Source organism: Rhinatrema bivittatum, chromosome 8 (genome assembly GCF_901001135.1).
Source record: "Rhinatrema bivittatum chromosome 8, aRhiBiv1.1, whole genome shotgun sequence".
Taxonomy (NCBI): Eukaryota; Metazoa; Chordata; class Amphibia; order Gymnophiona; family Rhinatrematidae; genus Rhinatrema; species Rhinatrema bivittatum.
Window position 1 is genome coordinate 158,118,391 of NC_042622.1, and position 12,808 is coordinate 158,131,198.

Sequence of the window (12,808 nt, forward strand, 5' to 3'; positions counted from 1 at the left end):
TCTGTTGTTGACCAATAGGTTGTATAGCTATGTTCATCATGTCATAGCAAAGTTATATCAAACCATTGGCCTCTTTCATTGTGAAGATATATCACTTCTGATCAAACAATGAGTCTTCTCTCTGGGACTAGCACCTAATATTGTAATCACATAACTCTTTAGTGAGAATCCTACTTGAAAAGTATATTAACCACTTGTTCTTGTTCATCTCTAACGACCATATTTTTGCAGCTGCAGGGGCCAGGCCCAGAGAGTAGATAGTGTAGATGTAACTTTTGTCTATTCTTAGGTGGAGTAACACAAATGATCCCACAAGAGATAACATTGGTGCCCTTACATTTGTCTTCACTCCACCTAAAAAGCAGGAATTATATTAGCTTTTATAGGTATGAAAGTTTTACATATATGTTACCTACTTGCAGCCTACTAGAACACAGTGTCATCCTGGAAAATAGCTTCTATGTCAAGCTCATGTAGCCTGCTGTTTGACAACTGAGGAGTCAGGGAGGTGTGGAGGATAGAGAGTCCCCACTGCCTAAGAGCAGAAAGTGATGCGGCCTGCTGTTGCTTGTGATGAGGTGGACTTCCTCCTACTCCCTACCACCCTTGCACTACCTTTGCTTGTTGATCTGTAGATAGCTAGTAGCAAAATCTGATCAATGTGATGTTATTATCACTTATTGGCATAGATTATTTGTAAGTTTGTTGAAATAATATAGTTGAACAGTAGGGCATCTGACATCTTCTGTATAAATACTGAGTATGTTGTATCCTTAGGAGATGATTCTGATTTATTAGACTCTGGAGCGAGGTCCGACGGCACATTTAGGGAAGCTCTGCCAGGCAGAGATATATGACTGATCAGAATAAGCTGGAGAAGATTTAGCTTCTTCTGAAAATATTTGAATCAGCTGTTCTCGCAAAAAATCCTGACACTGGTAAAGTGGTTGAGGAGCACACTTAGATTCTAACTCATTTTTTACATTTTTCTAAGATTGGCATTTTTATGGTCCTGTTCTTATCTAGCAGCTCATCTGCATAAGACTTGACAAAATTTGACCAAAATTTTTGAACAAATGAGTGGCCATCCAGGAAATTTGGAAAAGGAAGCTTTGGTTCTTTAATGAAAGAAGCAGATATGGAACATGGCTGTAGCAGAGGTAGTGAAGGAGATTAGTCAGAAAGAGTTTTAGGCCTGCTTTTTCTTCTATATCTGCACATCTTCAGTGCCACTTGACTTTTGCACTGTTGTTGTGTTATAGTTAGTGAGGTTTGGGTGGACCCTTGGACACCGTGGCAGCTGACCACACCCACGGGGGGAAGTCCCGTGGGGGACCACAAGTCAGGCTCAGCTCTGGACACACAAACACAGATAGTTCTTTATTTAGACAGTTTGAGAAGCCACCAGAGGTGGCAGTAGTGAGTAGATGTTGTAGCCTGGCTGGGCTAGTATTCCCCAGGGCACTGGGTAAAGGCTCTCCATGGATAGATGATAAGAGCAGTGGAATCTACAAAGTGACGAAGGGAATCCTCAAATGTTCCACTAGGTGTCGAAGTATAAAGTTGCCTCCTGTCCCTGAATCCACCAGGGCAAGAGTTTGAATTTTGGATGGTCCGTAGATCAAAGAGACTGGGAGAGAGAGCAGAGGAGAGGGCGTAGTAAGGCCTAAGAACAGTCCTCCTGCAGGACTTAGGCCCGTCCATTTCCCGGATGAATTGGGTATGTTTGGACATCGTGACCAGCTTGTCCACAGTACATACACAGGCCATGCCTCTTCCGAAGTCTTCTCTCTTTTGTAGTCAGGTGACTGTGACCAAGTTGCATCGGTTCTTCTCCACTGGTGACAGGTACTGCTGGGATCATCTGAAGTGCAGGTTTAGCACGAACCTCCTTCTGAACTGGTCCTTTACTAGGCTTGATTTCTTTCACTCTATCATGAAGCCGGTGGTCAATTCTAGTGGCCAAAGCCACAAGTTCATCCAGCGAGTCAGGTGTCTCATGAGCGGCCAGCTCATCTTTCAAGCGAGTATCCAGATCTCTGAAGAAGAGGGTTTTCAGACATTTAGAATCCCAGCATAATTCGGTTGCAAGAATCTTGAACTCTATTGCAAAATCAGCCAGTGGTTGGTTGCCTTGCTTCAGGTCCACCAGAGCAGAACCAGCAACAGTCACTCGAGCAGAATCATCAAAAACGGATTTAAACAAATCCAAAAATCCATCAATATCCTGCAGAATTGGATCCTTACATTCCCATAGCGTTGAGGCCCAAGACAAGGCCCTTCCATCAAGATAAGATAGAATATAAGTGGTTTTGGCATAGGCTGTGGGGAAGTGAGAAGGCTATAATGCAAAATGCATGCAGCACTGATTTAGGAAACCTCTAGTTCTTTGAATCTCTCCAGAGAAACGAACTGGAGCAGCCAGAGGTACCATAGTCTTTATAGTTACTTCAGGTAACTTATCTCCATTACTGGAAGCAGCGCTTTGATTCTTCTGTGCGTGCAGCTGATGAAACGCAGAAGTGAGTTTCTCCAATGCGACTTGTTCAGCAATGCGCAGGGACAGGCCAGGAATGGCCTGCAAGGCATTGAGCTGTGCCGGATCCATGGAGTTAGCAATCTGTTATAGTTAGTGAGGTTTGGGTGGACCCTTGGACACTGTGGCAGCTGACCATGCCAACGGGGGAAAGTCCTGTGAGGGACCACAGGTCAGACTCAGCTCTGGACACACAAACACAGATAGTTCTTTATTTAGACAGTTTGAGAAACAACCAGAGGTGGCAGTAGTGAGTAGATGTTGTAGCTCGGCTGGGCTAGTATTCCCCAGGGCGCTGGAACAGCGGTTTCTCCGGTAGCAGTGCTCTAGTGGAGGGAACTGAGAAAGTGAGTACATTAGAACATTCACGGAGTCCCAATTATGGAGAAGCCCCGAGATAGGGAGAGCTGGCCCTCGAGGAGCGAGTACCAGATCTCTGGAGGTAGAGAGGCTTGTTGGCAAAAGTACTCACATAGCGGTTCCACGTAAGAAATGGCACTGGCGCTGGAACGAAGGCAGGTCCTCTAGGAGCAAGTACCTGGTTCCAGGGAGACAGCTCTGAGGAGTAGATATAGTAGTACTCACTGATGGTGTCTGTAGCGAATTCTTCCAAGTAGAAGAGGAGATAGGTGCAGGCAGTGAGTCAGGGAACATGGGCCCTCAAGGAGTGAGTTCAGGTTACCTGATAGCGACCTGAAAGAAACAATGAGGCCCCCGAGGAGTGGGTACCCCATTAGCAGAAAGAGTCCAATAGGAGTTGGAAGGCAGAGTAGCTGGGTACAGAGAGCGAATCCCATCCGTAAGATCATCCTTGCTAACTCAACGGCTAGCAATAAACGTAGGCTTAAATATCCAGGCAGTGTGACTTCATCACAGGGGGACGCCCCTGAGGAACGCGCCAATGAGGAAATAAGAATGAGGGCTGCGCAGCACACGTGCCCTAAGGTACCTGAATAGCTTGGTGGGAGGCAGCACCCAAGCCGGTCCAGGGATGCCGGAGAGGACAGCAGGAAGACGCCACGGCAGCCAGGCGTCCATGAAGAGCAGGAGGAGTCGCAGAAAAGGAAAGGTAGGCAGAGCAAAGCCGTCGGGCAGTGACAGTCGCAACATTTTGTTGTGCCAGGGGCTATTTATGATGATACTGTTGATGCCTGCACCAAAGAATCAGCGCTATGACACTTCTCATACTATTTTGGGAGCATACGCTTCTAATGTAGTAGCCTAGCAACAGCAGAAGAGCCTAGCTTGGATCACGGTAGGATGCGGTAGGTTCCATAAGACCTTGAGTTCGGGTGGGAGGGAGATGGGGACAGGTTTGGGCCTGCTGGCCCATGATTTATTTATTTATTTTACAGAAATGCTGCTTAACCAGATATATTCTTTTGAATAGATCTGGTTAAATGTTAAGTTCTCTGGCTACACAAAGCAGCGTAACTTTAGACCTATTTGGAAGCAGGTCTAAAGTTATCCAGCTAACTTAGTTGATTTTAGTTGAAAATTGGCTGAGCCTGATAACTTTGTCACACCCCAGATTGCCCCTTTTTTATCCAGATAAATTATAGCCGGATAATGACTTATCCGGCTATAATTCAGCCAGATAACAGGCTGAATATCCCACGACTTGCCATTTAGATGGATAACTAAGTTATACATCTTAATGACTTTTGAATATTGACCCCAATGTGTGCTAGGAAAGAAGTTTGCAAATTTGAATTAATACTATGTGTCGTTTGAGGCTTAAATTTTATTCTGAGTGTATCTTTGTGTGCTATAAAAAGTTTCAGTGTTAAATTAATTCTGCATACTTTGCTCTGAGATGGTGTGAGAGCTGGTTCCTGTCATGGCCCTGCTTCACTAAGTACAGAGACGAGGTACAATGCCTGGGCATGGGCATACCTTAGAGAGGCCAAATGATCTGGAGTCAATTCTTATACCTGAAATAGCCACCATTCCCTGTGGGTTAAGCCCTTGGGTACAGGTGGCTGACAGGACTTAGAAAATGGAGGCTAGAAACCAGAAACTGAAAAGGACCCAAACGCAGAGCTGAAGACTGGGATCAGAGCCAAGGACCAGAAATGAAGCAAGAACCAGTAATACTCAGGAAATGGGCCAAGCAACAAAGATATCACAGAATGAATTCTATAAGGACTGTTAGACCAGCAAAGGTTTGTCATGTTAGGGCTTCTTATATCCTGCCCTCAATTTGGGACACAACTAATGCTGGTTCAATAGGGAGCCTCCAGAGGTGAGTCTCCCTAACTGTGCTTATCTTAGTATACCCTGCAGGATTCTTGGTGAGTCAGAGTTCCTATAGTTCCACTGTAGGATTCCCTGGCCTTGAACAGGGGCCATGAGTTCAATACCTGCTGCCCCTGATAGAATAGCACACCTGAGGCTCTCATTCTTGTCTTTTCCGGATGTTCTTAGTAACATTTGGCCACCAATTCTTTGGCATGGACATTCTTGGGCTGGTTCCCAACTGTGATCCTCTGGGTCATACCCTTTCTAGTCCATCACATAATGCAAACGTCCTCTGATAAATCTGACATGCAGAATCTGATGAACAATGAACTCTTGGTGCTCTTTCACAGTGATTAGTGATGGAAGAGGGGGCTGTCTTGCTGGAAAGGGATTAGGTTTATATGGATTCATGAGGGCATGTGGAACTCTGGAGAACATGAAAATTTGCTGGAAGATGAAGCTTGAACATCATTGGATTTATTTGTTCTTGAATCATAAATAGTCCCATAAACTTATGCTCGAGTTTACTTGAGGGTCTGTTGCTTCTTATGTGCCTTGTGAAGACCTAGGTCTTATCCCCTTATCGTGAATTGTGGAATTTCCTGGAGTCACCTGTCATCATATTTTCTCTGCAACTCTTTATCCCAATCCAATTCACTTTGGACTTGCACACATATTTCTGTTAAGGCATTTAACTACTGCACTGCTGTGGGGACCCTGGACTGCCGAGTCTTTCTCAAGTGGAAGCGAGGATGGATGACATATTTTGTGCAGAATTGGGAGGCCTTACTTGGCGAGTGCTTGGAATTATTATATGGAGAACCTGCAGAATCTGTGCCCAGTTCTTCTGATGAAAATTGGTATACAAATTTTTTTAAGTCATCTGTTTCAGCAATAAAATGTGCCATTTATTTTTTATATTGATGTGCTGGATTCACATATGACAGTTAACCAGCTGATTGGCTACTGTTTAAATTATATTTAAGTTTTTACATTTTATGTCTATGTCTATTGTGTATATACTACGTAGATAGTAGAGTTTAATCATAAATTGTAAACTTGGGTCTTTTTGTGTTTTATGGTTGCATAAAATTTACTGTGAAACAAAAGACCTAAAACTATTATGTATATATATGTACATAGTCTAGTCTTTATTCAGTAGCTACTCAGCTCTTCTTGATTTGTCTCTTGGATTTATTAAATGGAATATCTTTTGTCATTGTCCAGCAATAGTCTGCAAGCTTTGATGGGCTCCATTTGCTTTGATACCATTTTTCCATTGCTGCAATATCCTGCTGAAATTGCTTGTCATGCTGATTGCTCACTGCTCCATAGTTTGGTGGGAAAAAATCTAGATGAGAGTGCAAAAAAAGTATCTTTAGAGAAATGTTGCAGCCAAGGCTTTTAAATGCTTTGAGGAAGTTTTCCACTAACTCCTTGTAGTCATCTGCCTTCTTGTTTCAGAGAAAATTTGTTACCATTAATTGGAAAGCTTTTCACACCATACTGTCTAGGGGTAGAACCTTTACAAAATTTTGTTGGGGTTTCATTTTCAGTCTGGGGATAGGCCATTTCAGGTCCAACCCTGGATCTTTTTTTTTTTTTCATTTAGCTAGTTATGGTTTTTTTTTTTGTTTGTTTTGTTTTTTAATTTTTTATTTATGCATTTCAATTAAATAACAATATCATAATCCATACAGAAATTGAGATAGGAGTAAAATACATTCTGAAAACTTAATGCTACCACTATTATTATACCCATCTGAATTTCAAATGCAATAATTAATGAAGTAATTCCTCACAAAGTATATGTAAAGGAGCTTTATCAGAGGAAATTCTGGGAAGATTACTTTCAACCAGATGTACAATTGAAATAAGAGTAATAACAGATTTCTCTCTATTTAGCCTCTTGTTCTAGAATCACACTCTCTTGGGGGTGTGCATCCAAAAATATCCGTAACTGAGATACTTCAAAGAAAATAAATTTCTGTTGCTGAAACAATATTTCACACTTACAAGGGAATTTTAACAACATATTCCCCCCTTTCGCTTCTACTTCTGGTCTTAAGCTGAGAAACCTTTTCCTTCTTTCTTGGGACTGTTTAGATAAATCAGAATATATCCATATTCTGGCTCCATGGAAAAGAAGCATTCTATTTCTCATATATGATTTAAAGACAGCATCTCTGTCAATAGCAAATGAGAAGGACACATGCAATATAGCTCTATTTGTAATAACAGTATCTACCGTTGATTCAATAACCCCTGTTAGATCTAAGGAATTTTGGCCTTCACTATTAACTTGTATAGATGGTTTTTTAGAATTTATATAATAAATCTTCGAGATGGTAGGCATAGTAGACTGAGGCATTTTTAAAATTTCTAACAAGTACTCTTTAAACATGTCATACGGAGAAATCAAATCAACTTTTGGGAAGTTCAGTATTCTAAGATTTAAATATTTAAAAGAATTCTCCAAAACTTCCAGTTTCCTATCATAGATAATCTCCGCACGAGCAAACTTCTGCTGCCATACTTCCAAATTAGCAAGTCTACTCTCTGTTTGTTTAGCTTTTACATCAGTGACATAAAGACTTCAATATTCCTAAATTGTTGGTTTGAATCCATTGTTATCTTTGTGAGATTTACCACAGATAATTCCAAAGCTTTTATTGCATTCCAAAGTGTGTCCATCGTTATTTCAGCAGGTTTTTCTAGATGCAATAAAAAACTCTCAGGTATTTCTGGGTCCATTTTCCCCAGTGTGTCTAAAGTTCCTTCTCCTTTCTTTTGAGAATCATTTGATCCCTTTAAAGAATCAGATGTAATATGTAAAGGTGGAGGAGGAGTACTAGGGGCGCCGGGACTCAAGGTAGTTTCAGTCAAAGAGGAAGGCAGTTGCTCAATACCTCCTCTAGCGACTAGTTCCACTGGTTCTGAATCTGTTATTGGAGCAAAGAAGGCTGGGATCCGGGGCTGAGAGGCAGCAAGTACAGGGGATGATGTTGGCATCTCCCTGACCTTTGCCTTACGTTTTGTATGAGGCATTAATATATTTGAAATTTTTCAATCGCCTCAGGTCCCTCCTTACAAGCTCTGTTTACTCAAAACAACTAAAATAACTTTGTGAGTGAGTGGAGGCTTCGGAGAGAGGGTAACAATAAATCCAAGATACTCACTTTTTGATCTTAAGCTCTTCAGAAGTTTCAAAGTTCATTTATTTTCAAACGCAGCTATGATGGGACCAAGCCGCGCGCCCCTTTGGCTCGCACGGCTTCGTCGACACGCCGCAGAGCGTCTAGTTTTAAAGATTGGCAAGCCCCGCCTCCATGACGTCAGTCTCGCGGAAGTCCTGCCCCGCTGCCACTCACAAGTGCCGAAGAGCTGGGAAACTCCAAAACGCCGAGGAAATCAGGTAATTCAGTAGAAATATACTCCTCCAGCAGCGTTCCCTCTCACCTCCACCTCAATGGAACGCCGCAGAGCGTCTAGTTTTAAAGATTGGCAAGTCCCGCCTCCGTGACATCAGTCTCACGGAAGTCCTGCCCTGCTGCCACTCACAAGTGCCGAAGAGCTGGGAAACTCCAAAACTCTGAGGAAATCAGGTAATTCAGTAGAAATATACTCCTCCAGCAGCGTTCCCTCTCACCTCCACCTCCTATGTTTTGTTTTTTAAAAAAACAGAACTAGCCCCCAACCTTTCCCATTTATTAAAATATGGAGCCCCCCACGTGTGGACCCCTGCACCCACCCTAGCCCACCATCATAACCCCCCAGAACGCACCAAAAATCCCTGGTGGTCTAGCAGGAGGCCCAGGAGCAATCTCCTGGCTCCTGAGCCGGCAACTGCCATTAGTCAAAATGGTGCCAGCAGGCCTTTTCTCCTACCCTGTGTCAGGGGCTACTAGTTCCATTGGGCAGCCTGTCACATGATAGAGCAAAGAGCTGGCTGATGCCAATTTGAAAAATGACATGGGCCGTCCATTAGAAAACAAAACTATTGCTAGCAGCATTCTTATGCACAGAACATCAGAGAAAGAGAGGGAGATAAGATCATATAAAAAGTATTTCACTTTCCCATGGGACTATTGCTACATGTACATCTAGATATCTTTCGATCCACTGTCCCTAATGACAACACACTCTATTCCTATCGTCTACAGAAAGTGGAACACTGACTATCGTAATGTGCAAGGCAAGCAGAAACAAAAGCTTGAGGAGCGCAAGCAATAAACAACAAAAATATAGCAAAAATGAGCAAGAGAAAGCAAGGAAAACACAGAAAGCACATAAACAACAATGTTCATCAAATCTCATCCAGTAGTCTGCATGGTCATCACTATTAGTGGATGTGTCTCCGGAGAGGCAAATGCATGGTCAATAATAAACAGGAATGATGGGAAGGCCACCAATGTGGTATAACTTTATCCCAATGCAAAAACCTCAGCAGGTTGTGGGCAAGGCACTCAACCTTTCAGGACTAAGAAAGGCAAATAGACAGGAGAAGCAATATTAAATAGGTTAGTTTCACATTAAAAAAAAACATCAGTAGCACACTATCTAAAACAAATTATACAGTAAGCGGTGGAGAGGTGGGAGCTTACACTCCACCTTTCTCAGACATATAATTTATCTCAGATGTAACCTGGGGTATGTACTGTTGTCACTGAGCAAGTGATTCTCCTCCTGCCCCAGGGTCAGCCAAAGAATGGCAGGGCATAGTGTTTGACTTGCTGGCACAGAAAACAACAGGGCACTGCCTCCCTTAGGAAATCACTGTTGACTAGCAGACATCTTTGTCAAGCCAAAATCTGGCATTTCTCCATTTCAAAATGTCCCAAGGTGTCTCAGAGCAAGGGTAGTGAACCCTCGGGCCACCATAAAGTTTATATAGGCCTATCTTGTGTGAGCACAAGATAGCCTTAACAGGCGGCAGCTGATTCACCAGGAGATTAGATATTCTGCCTGACCTGCCATCTCCTCTTTGGGTTGAGCTCGCAGGTTCTGGCAGATGGCAGGGCTTTCCTGGCCTGATACAAGGAAGGTAGAAGTAAGCAAGGTCAGTTGCCAGGCTGAGGTTGAGGCAGACAGACTTCAAAAGTGGAGTCGAGGTCCAGACTGAGGTTAAGGCAATGAGAAGTCAGGCCAGAAAGAGAAACAGAATAGAACAGACAAGCGTGGGCAAGGCTGGAACACACAGGAACATGCCAAAGCAACTAGCACTGCAAAATGAACAGGAGACCTATTGCAAAGGCACTGGGTAGTAGTTCTGAGCTTCCCTTTATACTAGGCAGGATGTGATATAATCTCTGCTGTTTGGTCCATGATGGTATTATGGTTCACTTCTTCCATAGAGAGTGGGGAATGAGCATCCACATGATGGACCTGTGTATGAATTTATAGTCTGAGAGCCCAGATCTCTTGCCACAGGTCCCCTCCCAAGAGAGGCTTCCTGTTTATCTGCCAGGCATCCTTCTGTCATTTGACCAGCCAGTTTATTTGGCCCATATACATGGGTCAGGAGTCCATATAGATGATGCAATAAGAAAGCCAATGCTCTTTTGCATGACAGAGGGCCAGAGGTACTACTCACAGTTCAGCAGACTGACCACTCATGCCTACCTGCTCATCCACAAAGTGGGCACCTTCCTGGGGGTCATAGACATCTGCTTTCCTTTCATGCTGGCCTTGTACATAGCAGTATGAACCTCAAGTGTTTGCCATGCAAACTGTTGTAGATAAGAACAACATAATGCATCGAATGGTCCAGCTTCAGATAGTTCTGTCTCAAGGAACACCACTGGTAAAGGGGCCAAAATGCTGTCAATTGAGCCACGCATCACTAATTCATGTGAGTGAGAAGGTGCATCAGATGTTGACTGGCCACAGGTGGCAATGTACCATTTCCACTTCAAAATGGAGGAAAGGAAGGTAAAGCTGCTTCAGGACACAGCAGTCTTCCTATCAAGCCATAACATGATTGGTAGTTGGGTCTGAAGCTTTACGGACTAGGTCACTTGGGTAGTCTCCATTAGGGCCAAGTAAGATGCCAGGAACTGTCCTTCAAATAGTATGTTGAAGGTAGCCATGGGGATCCATTTGCAGCACCAAAACTTGATGGGAAGTGGATGTCCTCTCTTGCATTGCACAGATGCCACTTGGCAGAGGATAGAGTGCAAGAGACCTCTAGCTCCAATGAGGCATAACCTATGCTGAGATGTCCTTGAATCAGATTGATGAGGGTCACCACATCAGGGACTACAGAGGGAAGTAATAATCTGGCTGTATTCAGCTTTCTGTAATTGATGGTCATTTGCCAACTTCCATCTGACTTCTTCACCAGCCAAACTGGGCTGTTGAAAGGGAAGGAAGTAGGCCATTTAAGCCCCTAAGCCAACAAGTCAATCACCACTGCCTGAATTCCCCCTCATCACCCTCATTATATGAACAATTTATGTAGGTGGGGAATATTTACAAAGGTCCAGAAGACATGCCCAACTTCAATAGCATTCTGTATATAGTCCTCTGGGGCCAATGCCAGGCACACTTGTTATAATTAGTGAGGTTTGGGTGGACCCTTGGATACTGTGGCAGCTGACCACACTTACGGGGGGCAGTCCCGTGAGGGACCACAGGTCAGGCTCAGCTTAGGACACACAAACACAGAGATTGATCTTTTATTAGACAATGTGATGAAGCCACCAGAGGTGGCAGTAGTGAGCAGTTGAAGTAGCCCGGCTGGGCTAGTATCCCTCAGGCGCTGGAACAGCGACTTCTCCGATAGCAGTGCTGTAGTGGAAAGAACTGAGAATAATGAGTACAGTGGAATAAGCACAAGCCCAAGTATGGAGAACCCCAGGATAGGGAGAGCAGGCCTTCGAGGAGCGAGTACCTGATCCCTGAGAGCTGAGAGGCCTGAAGGTATTGTACTCACACAGCGGTTCTATGTAGGAGATGGCACAGGGCTGGAACGAAGGCAGGCCCTCGAGGAGCCAGTACCTGGTTCTAGGGAACAGCTCTGAGGTGAAGATAGTAGTACTCACTGGTGTTGAAGATTGCGAATCCTTCCAGGCAGAAGAGAAGGTAGGAGCAGGCAGTGAGTCAGGGAACATGAGCCCTCGAGGAGTGAGTACCGGTTCCGGATAGCGACCTGAAAAGCAAGTGAGGCCCCCGAGGAGCGGGTACCCCGTTAGCATTAAGAGTCCAATGGAACTGGAGGCAGAGAGGCTGGGTACGGAGAGCGAATCCCATCCGTAAGGAATCCCCTTGCTAACTCAAAGGTTAGCAAACAATGTAGGCTTTAAATATCCGGGCAGCACGACGTCATCACAGGGGACGCCCCTGAGGTTCGCGCCAAGTAGGAAATAAGAGTGAGGGCCACGCGGTGCGCAAGCCCTAAGGTACAAGTGGAGCATGGCGGGAAGCAGTGCCTAAGCCGTTCTGGGGACGCCGGAGAGGACGGCAGGCAGACGCCGCGGCAGCCAGGTGTCCATCCACAGCAAGAGGAGGTGCAAAGAAAGAAAGGTAGGCGGAGTGAAGCCGTCGGGAGTCATAATGAAATGCTTTAAAAAGTCAATCCTTAATATAATCTTTTTCTGTAGGGCAATACTGACCTGATGCTGCATAGGTGTGAGGTCTTCCACCTGTAAAAGTGGGTGGCATCCATTAGGGGAAACTGGTGGAGGAGGGACTTGATCAATCATATCATTATACATGTGCAGCAGCATCAAGGACTTATGTAGTCATGCTTAGGTGGCACAGTGACACAAGGCTACTTGAGTAAGGTGGCAAACTAAGGTGTGGTCAGCCGGCAGACAGGTGCTGTGGCTAAATCAATCACTGCCATATACAGAATCAAAAGCAGTACCTAAATATGAGAAAATAAGGGCATGCCAGGTCCAGAGCTTTCTCATTTGCTACAGTGGTTGCATGGAATAAATTGCCAGAAAGAATGCTGGAGTTGCAGGAGATGAAGTTTTTTTAGATAGAGCATTTTTACTGAAGCATATTGATAAGATAACATAATTTGCT

The 12,808-nt window shown here is 44.2% G+C and overlaps 1 protein-coding gene across 1 annotated transcript in view; it reads right to left on the reverse strand.

The window, feature by feature from the left end:
• Positions 1-345: 345 nt before the first annotated feature.
• Positions 346-12,808, reverse strand: part of LOC115097583 — a 112,296-nt gene continuing 99,833 nt past the window's right edge. Inside the window, exon 12 of the mRNA XM_029613520.1 lies at positions 346-354. Coding sequence (XP_029469380.1) covers positions 346-354 — 9 coding nt within the window. The remainder of the gene's footprint in view (positions 355-12,808) is intronic.